Here is a 17597-nt window from a genome sequence, read left to right on the forward strand (position 1 = left end):
CTGCACACCTTTTCCCACCCCAACAAAAACCAAAAAATCAGCCCCCCTGCCCTCAAAAAAACACCAGAAAGGAGAGCTCAAAAGAAAAAAAAAAATAAAAAAAATCCAAAACCAACCAAAACCCAACCCCAAACATGATTGGACAATCCTTGGAAGAAGCATTACATTTTGTTGGAGAGAGGTCAAGAAAAAAAAATTAAGATGAAGGTGTGGAGTAAAAAAAAAAAAAAAACATAACAAAACAAAAAATCAACCAACTTAAAAAAAAAAAAAACCAAAAAAAAAAAAAAACCAAAAAAAAAAAACCAAGAGGCCTCTCTTTCCTTATTTGGCGACAAGCAAGTGCAAGAAAGTGTCCGCAGGGGTTTTGTTCAGTTGTCGTTCTTTTGCACATCTGCGTTCTGGCCAAGACAAGGGGCTTTGAGGTTTTTCTGCAGCACGTGCGCATCTGCGGGCTCTATCCTCTTGTAGTAGTTCTTCTTCGTCTCAATGATCTCAAAGCCAAACTTTCTGTAGAAGTCAATTGCAGATTCGTTGCTGATCTGGACATGCCTGGGACACAACAGGGCATAGAGACATGGGGGTCAGTAATCTGCCTCTATACTCACAATGGTCAAAGACAAGAAAAGCAGCTAGATAGATAGAGACAGGAACAGCAGTGTAAATCTGAGACAGGAACAGCGGTGTAAATCCAAGACTGGAAATGTTCATCTTCCCAATTCAATTCTGGGCTAGCACTCAGCTCCTGGATGGCCCATGGTTGTCAACAGTAGTAAATGTTTCCCCTCAGTAAAATTCTTTCAAGGAACACAAAATAGCAGAGAGACTCTGAAGCGTTATTACTTCAGTAATTTCAATTTTTCTTCATCTCATTAAAGCAATATGGCAGATATTCAGTGGAAATATTTAACAGTTTCACTAAAAAGCCATTTTTAACCTCCTGTAGTAACACTTTGCAGATGACCAGAGGAGTTGTCTCAGGGATGACCAACACACTGTAACATACAGCTGGCAATGGTGTTTGATATTCTTTTAACACCTTGCTCTACTCTAAACACTCCTCTCTCTGAACAAAAAGCTGTAATACAAAGAAGTCCTATGGATTTACGAAGTCCTTTCCCCTTGTATTTACTTCCCCTAGAGTTTTACGTATTTTGCTAGCGTGTTTCAAGGCCTCCAAAACAAACAGCCATCTGCTCTTTATCCTAAGTGACTAGGACATTTATTTGCACAAGTTTTGTTGAAAAAAAAAGAGAAAAAAAATTAAAATGTTTATATCAATAAAAGGCATTCATTAAACACTTCCAAAATTCAGTGGACACTGCACAACTTCATGAATCACTTTGTCATGACAACACACTGCATAACCATAGAACCAAAGTGGAAGCAACAGCAGAACAAAACAAAAGATCTTAGTGTTAAGCCCAATAAGCACCAAAAAGCTAAAAGGGAATGTTATTGTAATGACAAATTCAGGCAGTGATATCAAATTTGGTGCTAAACTGCATAATATGTTCAAATAGAAAATGCACAAGCAATAGACATAGTAATAAAATCAATGGGCCACTAAAAGAACTTTAGCCCAATTTTGGGGGCTATTTATTGTCATGCCAGAATCCTTAGTCTAGGAACTATAAAGAAGGATTATGAAGGATTTGGGGTTTTTTTGGTATCAGAACCAGCAAATAGTTCCTTCACTGTGCACACAGTTAAGATGCAAAAGTAAAAAGGACAGCCTCTGTCCCATTACGCAGGCATCTCAGAGAGAGTTCATTACCACTTCTCCTGAGGCAGAAGAGCAGGAAGGCAAAGCCAAAGGCAACTTTACTCAGACACCTCCTTGAAACACAGAGATGGAACAAAGCAACAACAGCAGAGGACATGGAAGAGTCTGCACCTCCATGGCAGAAGTGGACTGAGTTTGAGGAGAAAATAACTCCATTTACAGTGATATCAGTGTATGAAACACTCCTCACAAGGCATCTTCCACAGGCCTGACAAGTATTCAGGGTGTAGTTCTGTGGCAGTGTAAGTCCATCCAGGCTGTACCTGCTGTGGGGCTATCCCCAGCATCATACATCATGCTTGCACTTATGTGATGGCCAAGGCAGTGATGGACAAGGAGGAGTTGGCTCAGAGAAGCGATCAGGCCAAAAACTGCCATCAAACCAAACTCACTTGGTAACCACACAGACAAAAGCAGAAGTGTGAAACCAGCAGCAAAGGAAAAGCATAGTTTTGGCATGTATGGATTTCAGACTCTCTTTCCAGGGGGACTACTGATACTGCCCTCTACCCCAGTGCTTGTTCTCTTGCCTGCATCATGCCAAGTGCTTACACAGACATGCAGTTGATTTTAAAAATAACCAAAACAAAGCACTAGAAAACCACCTCCAAAATCCAAAACCACACTAGAACAAAAAAAGCCCAACACCCAGAAACAAAACTGAAAACAGTTTCCCTGGCTGGGTCAGGGCACTGATCTAGTTTATTGTGTTGCTGCACAAAGAGCTGACCTGGCAGTGTGCAAGAATGGGAATAGCAGCTGGGCCTTATTACTGAATGTAGTAAACTTTCAGTGCTTGCAAACATCTCTAATATTGCAGAGTGCTGCACCACAGAGTGCTGTCATAAAAGACAGAAAGCAAATGCACCAAAACTGTATTCAAGACTTGCAGTATTTTCCATTCTGAAGATGACCATGTATGATAAAAATAAAATCCTTTTTAAAAAGATTTTTTTTTTGGTCTTACAGTATAATTTTGCTCTAGAACATAATTTTGTAACTAAACTACTTTCAAATTCAGCAAATTTGCAGAACCCTTTCTAAATCAAGCAGCTTTTGGTTTTCTCAGCATTACACAACAAACCCAGAATACGACCCCTGGCTTTCCTACTATGTTCCATGACCCCACAAAAATATACACTAAACCCACACTTGGATCTCCATCCCTTTGCTCCCATATCTACCTTTATCATCTCTCAAAAAAATGCATGAGTGTAACTCATTTACTTACAGATAGATGTTGTCAAAAGTGCCATCTTTTTCACAGATGTTTAAGACATGATTCAACATTTTAGTTCCTGCCAAAAGATAAAGAGATAGGTAAGAAAACTAGAAGGGCACAACTTAGTCTGTACTTAGCTAGGTGCTTCCTTGAGGAGAGGCAGGTTAACTGTAGGTAGACTAAAATGATAAAGTGTGAAAACTAGGAAAGGCAAATAAAACATGATGTGTAAGTACTTCATTCTGTCTCTGATTGCTCATAAACCTTAATTCATTGTTTCTTTGAAGAAGAAATAAAAAATCACAACAGACCAGAAGCATTTGTATAAATCAGCTTATTTTAATACTAGTTTCAAGGTCTCAAACTCAGCTCAAAATACAGCCAAAATATTGTATGAAGCAGTGAGGGCACTGGTAAGCTTTTCTACTAAAGACCTAGTAAAATAATTTAAAATAAAGTTATCTTTTCATTCCAGTTTGTCAGGGCAAACAGGTTACTATAGGTCTTGATTAATCTGTCCTATGGGTTTGCAATGTGGAGCAAAGAACTAAATGCAATATAGACAAAAGTAGGTGCTACCTCTGAGCAGCAATAATCAGTAGTGATAAAGACAAAATAAATATAAAGCCCCTACATTTAGAAGAGTGAATTTAGAAGAGAGAAGCCAATGAAGGAATGTTGTGTTCTTCTTACGTATGACTTGCATACTGGCTACATATCTCTGACAAATTATTTCATCTCTCTCTGCCATAATTTTCACATCCATAGAAGCAGAGTATTTACATCACAATATGCTAATATGATTAAGATTAAATTAATCTGAAATCCTGAATTAAAAATTTCTACAAAAGGTTCATTTCTGAAAGGTAGGGAAGAATGAACACATGATAAATCATACTCTTTCCCCCAAGTCCCTTCCAAAGAACTCAGCAGTCTAAAGTGCACTAACTTGGTTAAAGATCTGAAAGAGCATTTAAAAAGCTGGACAGCAGCCTGGTTTCTTTGATGCCTCAGATATAGAAGAAGACCCCTCTTTACCTATTCCTAGCCTTCGGTAGGGTGCCAGGCATCCAAGTGTCATGATGTACAGTCTCTTCTGGTTCTGGGAGTGATCCACCCTACAGCACACTGCTCCCACTGCAATATCATTGAAATAGGCTGCCAGGGAGGGAAACAAAGGTTTATCAGTAACAAGTCTCAAACTACACATACAGCTCTTTCATTTACAGCCTGTATCTTCCTCCCTCCCCTCTCATTAATTCTCCTATCCGGATAAAATAACATACATTGTGGATTCACACTTGGAATGAAGTAACTAGTGCTGGTTTGACACAGTGGTTGCTCATCACTGTTCACACCGACCAGCAATGGCATCAGGAGGTAAGCTGCAATGGACAACTGCTTTCTTCTGGAACAGAAAACATGCCTATTCCCAGTGGACATAATATAGTCAGAACACAGACCCTCTGTGGTTTCTTTGAGGTTCTTAAACAGTTATTTTTCACGATGTAAAACAACTAAATAGAAGGAGCAGTTATTTAAAACCGTTATGGATAGCAATGATGACCACTTCTGCCACCACAGCCCACAATTACTGGCAAGAACATTTGTACCTAGTTTGGCAAGTTCGCCAACCTCCAGTACATCCTTGTAGAACTTGTCATTGTAGCTGACAGGAAAAATGACCTGGTTTAGCCTCTTCAGCTGCTTAATGTTGTGTGGCGTCACATCTCCCAGCTCGATCCGGCTACTGGAACAAATCAAAACATGCTTAACATCTGACATACTGCAACATTTTTAAGGACACCCAAGATCAATTACTTTGCTTATCCTTAGAGAACTGTTCCAACTAACAGTCAGCTCAATACATATTTGAACTGCCACATCCAACCCATACAATCAAGGCTTATGCTGGTGGCTGATTTAAGTCCCAAATCTAGTTTCAGTCAGTCCTATACAGTCAGAAGTTTCTCAGGCCACACTAAACATCAATGTACCATAGTATATATGTGGTTTTACTGGGTAGGAGACAGGAGAACATGGATCTCTACAGAAGTATTAGCTTTAACATTATCCCACTCATTTCCCCTCTGATCATCAAGATCACAAAAAAAAAAAAAAATTAAAAACCCCAGTGAAAATATGGGAGGAACAGGAAGCTACAACAGAGACCAAGGAAATGAAGCCCTTATCCATGCTTCAAAGACAGCCTCAATTTTACCACCTGTCAATATAAAGCCTATGCTTTGACAAAGTCATGACTAGACATCTTTCTCTAAAAACCAACAGTACTGCGTGCAACAAATATATGAAGCCTGTTAATATGCAACTGTGCCCTTCTCAAGGTGATATCTGCATCTACTTTGATCATCACAGAAATCTTTCTTCCTGCTGAGAGCAGAACCACAACTTAAAATACACTGAATTATACTGAGAAGAAACAGACCAAGCTTCTCTCTTTTCTAAGACTAACTTGTTGACAGAAAGACTATACATACAGAAGAAAATTAAAAAAAAAAAAGAAAAATAAATTTAAAAAGAAAGAGATTAGTTACCCTTGGGTGAGTGCAAGCAGTTTTAACAATGATTACAAGAATGAAAAATAAAAAGAGCAAGATAATCAAAATCTTTTCCCAAATGATCACCAGAATATGCAGAAAGTCAGTGAATATGGAATTAGAAATCACATAATTCTAGGTTCATATCAGCCCTGTTTTACTGAATAGACATGGGCAGCAAGATTGTTTTCTGCCCAAATAGCAGTAAAGATCTTGTTTGTTCTCAAGATTCCTTTCTTCATGTATGGCCACTTGCACAAGTCCCTCTGAGAATTACATTCCAACACAGTGCAAGTCCCGAGCTAATAAGGATGATGTTCTCACACTACACAAGTACTCCCAGGGTAAACAAGCATGCAATCAAAGCTATGAGATGGTGGAGAAACTGTAGCACTTGTTTTATGCCCAGCTTGGCACAACTGCTCAGCCTAGCACAGCAGGGCTTCTTCAGGCTCACAGAAGGCAAGTTCTGATCCCAGCCAGCAGTGCTGCTGCCTTTTCCTCACAAAGGGCAGGAGTAAAACTGTGGCATGTGGGATCCTGGGTACATTTGTGTCCGTGAAAGAGTTTTGCTGGAATAAGAGTAATCTGGTACTAGGAGGGAAAAGAAGCCCGAAGAGTCCCTTTTGCTGCAGTCGGCATGAGGGTAGAAACCAAAGGGAGCAGGTCTCAACTGCCCAGCTAGGTCAGATGAGCCTCAGTGCAGGAGGTCAGTAAGGGAGGAGGCAAACCTCAATTCACGCTCAGTTACTGAAAGCCGAGACCACTTCTCCAAATAACACAATATTTACCTTGGTGATACAAAGAAGTATCAGTAGATCCAAGCTTCAGTAGATCAGCAATGCTAGCATGATAAACCCACAACAAAGTTGCTATACACCACGTCTCCTTTTGAGCAAAAATCCCTGACACAGACCATCATAAAGTAGTGTTTTCTAATATTATTTAAAGATAATTAGTTACTAATCAAACAAACCAGGCATTAGAAGACAGCCACTATGAAATATTTATGACAACAGCCCAACAGAACAAAAATATATTACCACAGGCAGCCAGGACAAAATGGCCAAGAAAGGGAACATGGCCAGAAAATGGATCTTCACCAAGAAGGTTTTAGACAGAGAACAAATAAATAAATAAATAAATGCAGAAACAGAGTCTAAGGCTGGGAGTTGCTGAGCCAAGACATCACCTCTGAGCCTGGCATCAGGCCAGAGAAATGAGCTCTCTTAGTAGATGGCTAAAAGGCACTTGCTGACACATTTCCTCATGCCCCTGGACTTCCCCCCTCTATCTCTCACCACTTGCCACATTCCCTGCTGCCTCCTGCCATCTCCAGCTGCTTGTCTCCTATGCTCTGTCACTATCTGGTTTGTCCTTGCAAGAATTGCACCAGGGACAGTATCTTACCCTGGAGAATAACATGAAAGAGGTTTGAGAAACGCTGCAGGAAGCATAAATCAATACCCTAAAAATATCTGTTTAAATAGCATGTACTTAAACCATAAATTACTTTAATGTATAGCACTAGCTGATTAAATCAGCAGCACATCTGATATGCACAAAACCATTTAATACATAAATTAAGTAAGAACATGGAAAGGAAGACCCGCATTATGTGAATTCATTATTTTGCCTGAGGACAGCAGGGCCAAAGTGCCACTGGGGCCTTGAGTAAAATCATATGAAAGCTAGCACTGCTGCAGAAAGCAGCAGTCCTCAAGCCACTCATTTCCATCCTCTTGCTGGCACAAACGTTTGTTCATCAATGTAGTGAACCAACACCAATTAAAACTAACCTGGACAAAAAAGGGAAAGTTTAGTTTTAACCCACATCGGTCCTGACTTCACACAAGTCCTCTGCCACAATAAAGAAGAGAAAAAAAGTTTCCATAGGCAGAACTAATTGGTTCTTGAGCAGAAATGCCAGCTGACCCCAGTTTAAGCTGGAAGTACTGTGCAAGAGGAGCACAGGGACGTAGATTATCCAGTACATCTGTGAACACAGTCTACAGATATTGCGCTACAATATCATCCATAGAACAATGGGCACTTTGAGAAACTACTCCAAAGAGCCAAGACAAAGCACCTGTAATAAAGGACTCAAAATTATCTCTCTCTTATTTTCACCAAAGTAAAGCAAGCAGCTTTGTGGGGTCTTTTTTGTTGTTGGTTTGTTTTTAACAGCAGTTTACAACTAGACCTGGTTCTTCAAGTGAAGTCTCAGCCAAATCAGTAATTTAAGCAAGTTTACTGTGTCAGGTAAGGTCTGACTAGGACAGTCCTGTGCATTCCAGCTTAGTAGAAGGTGTACCAGAAGCACTTGTCCTCTGCTGTTGCAAAGAAAAAAATTAAATTATGAGCTCAAATTATTATATGAGAGAACATAAAGATGTGTAAAGAACCTGAAGTGCCCAGAAGGGACACACCCTCCCATAATAAATTATTCAACCCTATGATGCCACTAATATTCCTAAGAAGATCCACACTTGTTAGTGGCACCCCACAGCTCAAATGGCACCCCATGGAAGATGCAATAGTCAACTGTACTCCATCTCAGATGTCAGAGCTCCTGGGACAAGCCAGTCACCCCATTCCAAGCAAATGTTTTTAAGAGGAATGAGGGACTCCTGGCTTATCAGGTCAGATCTCTTACTACTGCAGTGTTCTACAAATCCATATTCTCCTCAATGAAATACCAGCCTTCTGAAGCACTTAAATATCTTCCATTGTAAGGCTGCTCCCATGCTACCATTATTCTCAGTTAGTTATTCCAGTGCAATTCAAATGTAGCTCTATGCTGCCTGGAGATTGTGGGCACCATTGCTTAGGCCTTTTCAGAAAGTTAGCATGATCTCTTCATACCCTTCTTCTAACTAAAGCCAAGCTCCTGGCCTTCTCCTGTAAGGCTGGCTCTTAATTCCTACTATTGCCATACTAGCTCTTCCTTACATTTCCTTCTGATTAAAATTGATTTTCCTTAAATATGGCTAACCAAAATCAATTACAGCAGCCCAAACACTATTGTCCTGTCCATTGACACTAAGCTTTTCCTCTCACTACTGGAAGCATTTTCCTGACATATCCTAGGACTACATTTCCATGAGAAACATTCAGCATTTTTCACGACGGCTACATTCCATGACTTGGTCACTGGGGGAAAAAACACGTGGAGAATTCACTAGTAAAGGGAATCAGCTCCTGGTGCATAGGCTGCTGTCTGTTAAAAGTGCACAGCAACACTGCCCAGCGATGTAAGAGTGGAAGTGAAGAGTGATCCACCAAATCTGAACGGAAGTGTGACTTTAGTGAGGTGACAGGCACCACTTCCTGAAGCTGGATGCATGCCCAGAACATTGGCATTATCACTCCTGCTCTTGCATGCCAGTGTCCTAAGATCCTCCAGGCACTGGCTAGAAAAAGCCTCACACATTTTGTAGGACCAAATGCAATCCAGTTAGTCCTGCTGCACTTGCATTGCTTTGCCTGCAGCTTACAGTGCTGTGATTTGAACAGTATTTTTCCTTCAATGTCTTACAGTGATACTGCTGGAAATAACACAGGCTACATGAGACATTAGTGTTACTCATGTTAAGACTGCCTTTTGCTGCTCAACATATACCAAAGGAGAACTGCTATACAGAATGACAGCTCAAGAGGCAGCCAATTTCCAGCTACAGTTCAACAGGAAACACAAATTCACTCCCTGGGAATAACAAGTGCCCAGCACTAGTTTAGAACCAACATCAGGGAGAAAAAGCAAATTTCAAGTTTCTTAATGCCATAAGAATCTCAGTCTCATTCAACTTTAAATAGTGCAAGTCTCTCCCCAGAGGGCTGTGCCTGACTGCAACAGATCTCCGTGTAACTGATAGCTGGGCTCGAGCTTATTGAAGGCATCTGGCAGGCTAAATTTAGCACAGCTGTATCTGAAACTTGCAAAACTTACTGAGGAGTAAGTCAGGAGAGGCAGCACTGAGAAACGGGCCCTAACAAATTAAGAGGACTTCAGAGAAGGTTTGTCACCTGCTAAGAGGCCAGCTAGCTTTATTGCTTCTATTTTGGCATCCAAGTCAAAGCAGGAGTCTAGACAGGATAATCTGCTCATAAAATCAAACCAAACCAGAACTATGAAGGCTATAGACCTGAAGGCTCTGCTTAGATTCTACTCCAAGGCCAAAAGAGCCTCTTCTAGAGTTTTGGGGTCATTGGGATTTTTATGGAGTTTTTTGTTTGCTTTGTTTTTGTTTAGGATTTTTTTAAAGGATGAACTGTCTTGCTACACACACACAAGTTAGTCTAGTTCTTGTGGGCAGACCATTATGTTTTCAATTATCTCAAAGATCTGTGGGCTGCATATCTACTCTGCTTCGCTTGTCAGAAAACCAGAAGGATAAGTACAAACCTAGCATGCAAAAAGTCTTACCAATTTGCTCTGAGACCCCTGATCTTCTTTAGTCCTGCTTACTACTGAAAACATGTGTTGCATGACACCTGATACCTTGCTGGATGTTACCCCCAGTTCTGGCCTGCAGAAGAGCACAATGATGTACAGAAGAAAACAAAGCAATTTTAGAATCAGAATTAACAGAAGACTTCATTCAAGACTTGCAAGACTACTGGATGTCACTGTGAACAGGCTTCATGCATCACAATTCCCCAAGACATACATCAGACCCTTGCTGCCTCTCCTTTTAGCATTAAAAAAGGAAAAATAATACACAGCACATTACAGCCAAGTTTCTTCATTATATCTGGGTGCTGTATAATGTACTCTGCTTTAACCTAGAAAACCTGACCACATACAAAAGACTGGCCAGTCTTCATATGCAAGAAGCAAAGTTATGCTATAATAGCCTCACAGTTTTTCCAGCTGAAACGTGTCCTACCTAGGTCTCAAGTCTTCAAGTGAAAAATAAACTTTCCCAAGAAAATGATAAGCTGTCCTATTCTGTAGAGGGATACAAAGAGCATAAATCACTACGCCCAGCTGACAGAATTTTCAAACTCTAAAATAGCAAGAATAAATGTAGCTGGTCTAGAACAGAAAAGCAGACACATATATATTACTTAGTTGTCCACAAAATTCTGCGGCTCCAGAGCACCTCAAAAGGTTAAGGCCAAAATAATTATTCAGTCTATCCCAGGTACATTGATATCAGGTGAAAGAGGGAACAACTTGTCTGCCATCATACAGCAGGTAAAGGCTGCCAGAAACCCCAACTCTTTGTTGCTGCTATAAAGCAAGCTCACAAGAACATTGATTTTTATCCATGATTGCTAAACAGAAGTACTTCCCTATTTTGAAACACCTTCCCTCAAAATTAGTTTTGTGCCTCCACTAACTATATCCTGAGACACCTTATGAATTACTGCCCCTTTCCACACCCTCAGTGTCCCCAGATCTAACAATTATAACCCTTACTTGCCTCCCAGAAGATCATGAGCCTTTGCTAATTAGTGTTCATGAAGTACCTGATGATCATCAGGTAAGAACAGTCTTACCTTCAAATTCAAAATAGAAGTGATGTTTACAAAGTACCTTATTTACATAAATACATCTTGAGGGCACTTCTTGTATGTTCACAGGTAACAAACTACCTAATTGACATATCAGGATGAAATAATTTTTCTGCTTCACAGAAACTATTTCTATAGGTCACCAAAAATGCATTTCTTTACAAATGCCTTTGTGCATTAGAATAGTGGGGGGAAAAAAAGTGAGTTCATTATGGCTTTCCTATCTATACTTTGGATTTCAGTCCCAGAGCTGGGTTTTGCAAGGTGTTCAAATCACACATTACATTAATAACACACTGTGAAAAATTACCTGAATCAGTTTCATGTGCCAACCTTAAAAACACTTCTAAGGCAACAATCATTTCCCCCCATTCTCTTCCTAATTTTCACTAAGAATGAATTGTTCTCAAATAAAAATTTGTGCCAAAGATCAAAAGCCAAATAAATCTCCTTTAAATGCAATTTTCAATTTAATTTGTGATCTTTGCCAACAGTTCCAAGTGCCATGTAGAGTAAACTTTCACAAGCCTTCAGCTGGTGCCCAGGTCTCATCCCATACTCTCAAGAGAACATAAATACAATGCTGAGATGGTGGAAATCAGAATTTTTTTCAGGGTTAGAGATTCTAGTCTGCTAAGGGCCAAAAATCACATGGAGCCTGGAAAGGAACAGGGAGAAGGAAGGCCAAGTGAGCTCAAGAAGTACTTAATGCATGAAGATCTTACTATGAAGCACAGTACTTTCAATTAATTAAAGACACGAAAATTAAAGTATCTTAATCTTAGTTACCTGGTGACAGTGTTGTGGAAATGGTTTTGGCTCTATTTTCAACAAAGCCTAAGGTATAATTTCCTTGTGATAATGAATTCATTCAATATGCTTTGACACAAATACACAGTTACCCCATTTCAGTGCTGTGCTTCTCAGGTCTTCAAGGCCAAGAGTCCCTAAATAACCAGGTATTCTTCTGTGCACACACTCTCTTGCCCTGGCTTCCCTGCCTCAAACTCCCTTCCTGACAAACTTCTGCTGCTCTACAATAACTCCCACATGGGTCACTTCTTCCCTTTCTCTTTTCCAGACTGGAGCAGAAAGTAATCCTGGCATTGCCTGCCTCACTTAGAGCAGGAGTGATGCAAGGAAGTACTGCACTTCTCTCTTATCAATTCCCAAACAAATATAAAGCTTCAACTTTTCATGTTCTTTCCTCTTCTGGATAAAAATATCTAGCGCCTTCTCAGATTATTGGTCTGAACACTTCTAATGCTTGCCAAATGGGCAGGATCTTCAAGTTCTGAATGATTTCCACTTGGATTTAAGTATTTTTCTGGCTCAACCATCACCATTATTCCCCATTTTAAAAGAGATTTAATGTAGCAAAGGAGGATGCATCATTTCTTGTCCTCAGGAGATGGCAGCAGAGTCTGTGGCATTTGCTGATTAACTAATGTTACCACATTTTTCATAGAAATGTCCCAAACCACCAAGCTACATCTACATGCAGAAAGAACCAAATGGTCAAACAGTACTCAAAACACAAGACGGGGTTCTAAAGTGCTTCAGTAAAATGCCTACAACTCCTCTGCTACCTTCCTACCCTCCCAATCCTTCCTACTTTGTGGAATGTCTTAATCTGGTTAAGGAATTAAACTCAAAGTGGTCAGAGTTATAAATCAGGTTAAAGTACCTATAATAAACTTCACTGAGTTTTTTTATAAACTCATTTAGAAGCTGTTAAGCCATTTGTAAGCTTGCATATAGGCAAGGTTTAAATTTACTGTCCATGAAAAAAAAAGCAGACTTTAGCTCACACTTGGACATTTCTAGGTTGAGAAAAAGCCTAAAAATAAAGTGATTTTCAAGCTCAATTACCTTTTTTGTCCTGACTCCAGTGCATATGGCCATTCAGCAGTTTTCTCATAAACTTGGAACTTCCTCCCATATATGTTAAGCTTAGCACTGTGCCGAGCAAACGGAAACAATTCAGCAGCTCTGCACAAACTCTGTCATACTAACTCAGGAGAGAAATATCCCTCCCTGTTCTCCTCAGAAACATGATCATCTTCAGGACCTTGAAAGGTTTACTCCTTGAATCCAGGCAAAACAAGCAGAGGTATCAGAACTTACCATAATGACTCCCCACACTTCAGGAACAAGATAGTTATTTTTCTGTTATGTTTAGTACTCCCCAGCTGTGATGTCCTACAAAGGCAGCCAGAGCAGCACAAGCTGCAAAGTCTCAGGGTTGGGAAGTTCCCTGAGGCAGCAGGTACCTGTTGGGTAGGATGTTACCTGTAGGACTCTTCCACAGCAAGTCAGGACGACCCTTAGGAACTACCAAACCTGAGACTTAGCTGCAAACACAACAAAGTTGAGAGGCAATCTCCTAGGAGTGTCTTACCCAGAAGTAGTTAGTGCACACTTCTTTCTAAGGCCGGTTTAACACACAGCACTGTACTTACTCCCTGTTTCAATCAGTTTTCCACCACATGGCTCAAGATGTGCTGCTACATGAAAATCTCCCAGGTGTTTCCCATCAAAACTGGAGAGGGATTTGGTCAATGTGAAAAATGACGCACGCACAGGATTCACAGGCACTGGGCCCTGCTTGTAACAGGCCCTACTGGCTCCTTGTATGTGACAATCTTGGTCACACAGCAGGTACATGCATGCAATGGAGCACGCAGGTCCTGCAATAGCCACGTGTAATGTGATTTTTAGGGAAGGCTACAGGGAAAGGCTGGATGCCTTACTTTCACAGGTCTCATCTGAACTGAAACAAGTCAGAAATGCATCCTTACTTTAAGACCTCAAATGTCACAAACAGCAATCAGCAAATGCTCAAGAATCAATGCAAGACTTTCAGTTTTCTCTCCTGAAAACCAGCAGCATAACAACTGCAATGAAAACACAAAATCACTGAGCAACAAGTGAATCAACACCATGAAAACAGCAAAGTGCAGGGAGTATTATTTACAACTGCTCTATAAAAACAGCCTGATTACTACAGACAGTGGAACCTAAGTCTTGTCCCCTGCTATTTTTCCTCATGCAAACACAGTTCTAAAATAGATTTTCAAATTCAAGAACTAACAATAATTACATATAATAAAATGAAAACATTAATTAATCTTTAGAGAATCACAAGGTTCACTAACAGAACAGTGAATTAACTCAGTTTTTCAAGTCACATTTAAGAAAAAAAGGGAAACATAATGAGACTCAATTAAAATTATTCAGAAGGTGAGGATAGAATGAACATAAAGCCAAGTCTCACAACACCAGGTGAAAGCTAATAGCAGTTCCCAGTTGAGAAGATGGTGTTTAACTCATCAAATAAGAGAAAAGCCACAAAATTGTAAGCAGCTGAGAAAGCACAAAAATCCTCAGCTATTTCTGAAACCAGAGGGCCCAGGTAGGTCACCTAACCTCAAACAACCTGATGACAGAGACACTGCAACCTGCTATGCATTATTAACACACATCTATGTGCTATTTCAAATTCAGAGAGCTAAGAAAGAAGGCTGCAACACATACATTGACTACACAGACTTTTAGATCTGAAATTTCATGCCAATGAACCGGATAGTTTCTTTTTTAATTCTTTCTCTGCCAAAGCAGACTCTTCATAATGACAGCTGATTAAACATCAGCTGCTCCAAGCGCTTCCAAAATCATCTCTGCATTTTGTGGTATGGGTTACAATGCAGTGCATGCATTCCCAGAAAAAACAGTCAGATGGAGTCAGTTTGTTCAGAAGGACTTGTCCACAATTTTGGATTCAATACTGAAGACAGACCAGATCCCTTCAAGCCTATCAGTTTCTGTATGCTGGGAGCTGAAGCTTTAGATCTATTTTTGGACCTATCTTTTGACAGTACTTGTACTTTAGGGATCTTCACTGATCTTTGTAACTTAAAAAACAATTTGGATTTGTTCCCAAGTCCCCCTATGTAATTTATACATTCCTTTTGAACTATTCTCTAGTCCTTTGAGTCTCGTTGTATTTAAATGGGGTTATTTTTCAATTTGAGCTCTGCTGGCATATTTGCCTCCATCTGAATTTTTAGAGAACACCTGGATTCAATATGAGAATCTGCACAGGAATATGAATTTATTCTGCACCAGAACTTGCTGTGTGGTGCTAACAGTGTTTTGGCAAGACAGGAATATGCTGCTCTTCAAAGAGATGAAAGAGTACCAGAAGAGCAGAAATACCAAGTGCAGAACTCAAAGCAGTAAGCCCTGAAGTTGAACCAGAAATAAAGCTGCCTGTAAGTAAAAGTAAAGTGACAGAAATGAAGTTTGGTGCTCTGGAAGCAGAAGAGTGGTATGCAGGTTTTTTCTCCATAGCCTTTTAGTCTAAAAAAAAGTTACAAGGAGTAAAAAAGCCCATGAAATGAGAACTCCTGATCTGTGCAAGCAAAGCCAGGCTCAGCTCCTCAGGGAGCACTGAGCACGGCAGACAGCTCTGGCCGTGCCCTGCCAGGACACCCCCACAGCACCAGCCTGGCACGCCTGGGCCGCTTTCCCACTCACACAGCCAGGTCCCAGTAACCCCGTCCCACGACTGACACACCACCAAAGCAAGACTAAGCTGCAGCAAACAGCAGAGCGGTCAACAAAGGATAAAAGGAAACCCAGTTCTGTCGGGAGCGCTGCGGAACAACGATCCTGCCACCTCATCCTGGCTGATCCCTGCTGCTGCTGCTGCTCCTCCCGCAAGCCCCACCGTCCTCGTTACACGGGGACTAAGAGTGGCAGTGTCCCATTTTATGTAGGGTGGTGCAGGTGGATAAGGGGTTGTCCAATGTCCCAAACACACCTATCTTATGTCAGCTGAGAGTTTGTTTATTTGCAATCATCTCTGAACGTCTTTCTACATACACCTGCCAGCCCCTCAGGATGCCTGAAGCTGCTTACACGCTGTAAGAACCAGCTAAGAGTATGTTATCAAGCAGTCTTGTATGACCTCACCCCTATTGCTAATAAGCTAAACCCCTTACCATTTCTTAGTAAAAGCTTAAGTGATTCAGCTTCCATTCACCCTGCCTTAAGCTGCCAAACTGGAATAATAATACCCATCATTGCATAACACCAGTTCCAAGGGGACTGGTTTAATGCTCTTCTGAGAATCAGCTGGGGAAAGCTTCCTCTGTGCCTGTGAAGAAACTGAGGCACAGAACTGGAACAAGTTTTGTGGAGCACAAGTGATGCTGAAATTAATAAACATTAGGTAGTTTAGCCAACATTGAAAAACCTGTCCCAAAGTGACCTGGACAAGGTCAGGCAGGTCATCTAACACCAAAGCACAACTGTGAGTGTAAAGGCCTCCAGTCTCCTGTACAAAACTGGCCCCCACTGAAAGGGAAATCAGTGTTTTCAGCCAACCAGATTTGAAATCTCTAGTTTTCAGGAGACAGAGAGAAGCGATGCCAGGCCCAAATCAGCAGGCGTGCTACAGAAACATGACACAGAACACAGCTCATTTGTTATCCATCCACGCTGTACAGCCTGCACATAGCAATTAAAGACTTAAAAAACCAACAAAACTACTCAGAGGATGTTACACACAATAGCACTGCAAAACCACACACATCCGAGACTGGCAGCTTTTTCGCACACAGTGAGTGGCGCTTCTTCGCTACCGCCAGACGAGGACCAGGCAGGGACGGCAGCCCGGCCAGCATCCCCGCCCGCCGCGCAGCTCCCCAGACCCCGCAGGGCGGGATCCCCCGAGCACGAGGAGCCGCCGCGTCCCGCCCGCTCCAGCGCGGGGCTCCGTGCGGAGAATCCGCGCTCCGGCGGTGCCACGATCGTGACGGCGCGGGAACCCCGCGGGCAGCTCCTACTCAGCCCAAAGGGCGCCAACGGCGGCACCGCCGGCTCTTCTCTCCCAGAGGGACTCCCCGCCACGGGCCCCGTCCCAGCAACACCGCCCGAGCTCAGAGGCGGCGGCGCCGCTCGGCCCTTTCCGCCTCCCGCCAGCCGCGCCGCCCGGGCCCGCCCCGATTCCAGCTCCCCTCCCGGGCGGGCCCGGCCCGGCCCGGCCCGAGCCCCGCACTCACCCCTTCATGGCGCGTCCGCGGCCTGCCCGCCGTCCGCACTGCCTGCGTCCGAGGCCCGGCGGTACGGGTGTGGCTCCGGCCTCCCCGTGCTCAGGGCGGGCAACTCAGCTTCCTCCTGATCCCGCTCCTGGTCCCGATCTTGATCCCGCTCCCGCTCCCGCTCCACATGGGCCTCCGCCCGCCCCGCCCCGCCCCGTGACCCCTCACCTCACGCCGCGCGCGCGCCCCCGCCCCGCCCGCCATGACCCACCCGCGCCGCCCCGCCCCTCCCGCGCGCCCCCGCCGCGCACGCGCCGCGCCCCGCGGGGCGGGGAGGCCCCGCGCGTCTCGGGGGCGGGGCGTGGGTGCCATCACGTGACGCCGAGAAACCAATCAGCGCGCCCTACTGCGCCCGGTGCGCCTCTGCGCGAAAGCGGCCCGGGCCGGGCGGGCGAAGCTCCGCC

General features: G+C 42.6%; 1 protein-coding gene across 3 annotated transcripts; it reads right to left on the reverse strand.

Moving 5' to 3' along the window:
• Positions 1-304: 304 nt before the first annotated feature.
• On the reverse strand, positions 305-17323 carry NAA50 (N-alpha-acetyltransferase 50, NatE catalytic subunit). Of its 3 annotated transcripts, none has more exons than XM_066569584.1 (5): positions 17155-17323; positions 4622-4755; positions 4047-4166; positions 3018-3084; positions 305-552 (listed from the first exon to the last, which is right to left on the reverse strand). In XM_066569584.1, exons 1-5 carry the CDS (start codon positions 17160-17162, stop codon positions 372-374), a joined length of 510 nt encoding a protein of 169 aa, XP_066425681.1. In that variant the 5' UTR covers positions 17163-17323; the 3' UTR covers positions 305-371. The 3 variants fall into 3 exon arrangements, with proteins under 3 accessions (XP_066425681.1, XP_066425673.1, XP_066425666.1); XM_066569576.1 differs by having other exon boundaries at positions 4622-4758; XM_066569569.1 differs by lacking the exon at positions 17155-17323 and having other exon boundaries at positions 4622-4908.
• Positions 17324-17597: the final 274 nt, after the last annotated feature.

The sequence above is a fragment of the Molothrus aeneus genome, chromosome 2 (assembly GCF_037042795.1).
Source record: "Molothrus aeneus isolate 106 chromosome 2, BPBGC_Maene_1.0, whole genome shotgun sequence".
Lineage (NCBI taxonomy): Eukaryota > Metazoa > Chordata > Aves > Passeriformes > Icteridae > Molothrus > Molothrus aeneus.